Source organism: Phaethon lepturus, unplaced genomic scaffold (assembly GCF_000687285.1).
Source record: "Phaethon lepturus isolate BGI_N335 unplaced genomic scaffold, ASM68728v1 scaffold22212, whole genome shotgun sequence".
Classification (NCBI taxonomy): Eukaryota; Metazoa; Chordata; class Aves; order Phaethontiformes; family Phaethontidae; genus Phaethon; species Phaethon lepturus.
In genome coordinates, this window is record NW_010521887.1 from 31,747 (window position 1) to 33,367 (window position 1,621).

At 52.1% G+C, this 1,621-nt stretch overlaps 1 protein-coding gene across 1 annotated transcript in view; it reads right to left on the reverse strand.

The window, feature by feature from the left end:
- Window positions 1-406: 406 nt before the first annotated feature.
- The window catches only part of LOC104616601 (protein crumbs homolog 2-like), a 40,192-nt gene continuing 38,977 nt past the window's right edge, over window positions 407-1,621 (reverse strand). The window contains exon 13 of the mRNA XM_010281658.1: window positions 407-625. Coding sequence (XP_010279960.1) covers window positions 407-625 — 219 coding nt within the window. The remainder of the gene's footprint in view (window positions 626-1,621) is intronic.

Here is a 1,621-nt window from a genome sequence, read left to right on the forward strand (position 1 = left end):
AGCCGGAAGGGGTAAGGCTGAGCGGCGCACAGGTGGCCGGGCCGGCTCTTGCTGGTGGCACATGGCACGGCATTGTCAGCAGGTCTGCACACCCGCCCTCCGCCGCCACCGCTTGCTGCCTCTCCCTGACTGGCCCCTCCAGAACTCTGGTTTTCCTCCCAGACTTTACTGCTCTTGCTGGCAGACCAATTTTATACAAATCTTTTATGGGATGAGCTGCAACAACCAAGCTCGCTCAAACAGTTGATTCTTACTGCCGAGTAACAGCTGCCCATAGCCTCTGAAGTAGCTTAAAGCAGAACAGAGCTGTCCTACAAAAACACATCTCAAGACCTGAGACAGAGATGCTGCAGCAGTTCCATGACAGTTAAGGGATGACACGGCACCTCTTGTGTGACCCCAGTTCTTATATCAGCCGCTCGGTTGGTGGCATCTTGATTACGTTCCACATTTCCACTCGAGCCCCATCTTTTTCTTGACGGCTTGGGCTGTATGTTCCCTGAGTTGCTCTCCTCCTCTTCATGGCAATCGCCGTGGCTGCAACAACTGCAAGGAGAAGGGCAGCCCCTGCAGCCCCGACTGCGCCCACAATGGAGGAGTTGCTAAGATGCGCCCACACTGGCTGCTGTGGTAGAACAGGGTGTTACTCAGAGCTTTCACGTGGACAGGGCTGCATTTCACATCCCTCATCCCAGCTCCCCAGCGCCTCTCTCTGTGCTGCACTGTGCTGGCAGCAGCGCTAGACAGGAGCTTCCCCCCCTTTCCCTGTCCCCTCCATGTCACACAAGTCCAGGGAATACAGAAGCAGCCTGGTCACCCTTGTCCTGATCCCTCTCCCGCCGATGCAGGCCCTAAGTTTAGCATTTGGCAACAGGCACTGCCAATAGCTCCCACTCTGGCCCACAAACCCACGAAGTTCTGACTGCCCCCTTCCCACGCGGTACCCATGGGAATGTCTAACAGATCGCATCATAAAACACTGATTTGTACAATGATTTCAGTAATTGCTGACAATTCCCTGTAACACTGCGCCTGTCACAGGGCAGGAGTTCACAGCTGCTGTTGCTGTTGAAAACTGCTTGTGAAAACCTCACACGCCTGAGCTGAAAAAGCTTTGAGTGCTTTTCAGTTGTTGACAAAAACAGAACAGTATATACAAACCAATCAATCATAAATACCCTCTATACAATGCTCCTGAAAAGTAGATATAGCTCTTAATCTGTAAATCAGTGCCTAACTTAACCCTGCCTTTTAAAGCAGATTTAACTATGTCATTGCTGCCTGAAAGGTGGAACAGAGCCAGAGCAACTTCAAAGCAGGTGCACCTCACCAGCCCCTGCGGAGGTGAACGTACGGGGCAGTCCATGGGGCAAGGAAGAGGGGGGTAAGGAGGCTCACTTTGAGCCAGTGGTGTGCAATTGACTCAATTAGCTGAAACCAGCTGGAACAGCTACTGCATATACAGTCTGCCTTGTACTTCTAAGTCCATGTCTTCATTACCATGCCTTAGGGAAACTGAGATAGGGTGGATCTGCTGCTGCAAGTGCTGGAAAGAGACCAAGGTCAAAGCAGACCTTGTGGGTGCATCTCCTTGTCCTGGCAGTGCCTATATTAACCGCTC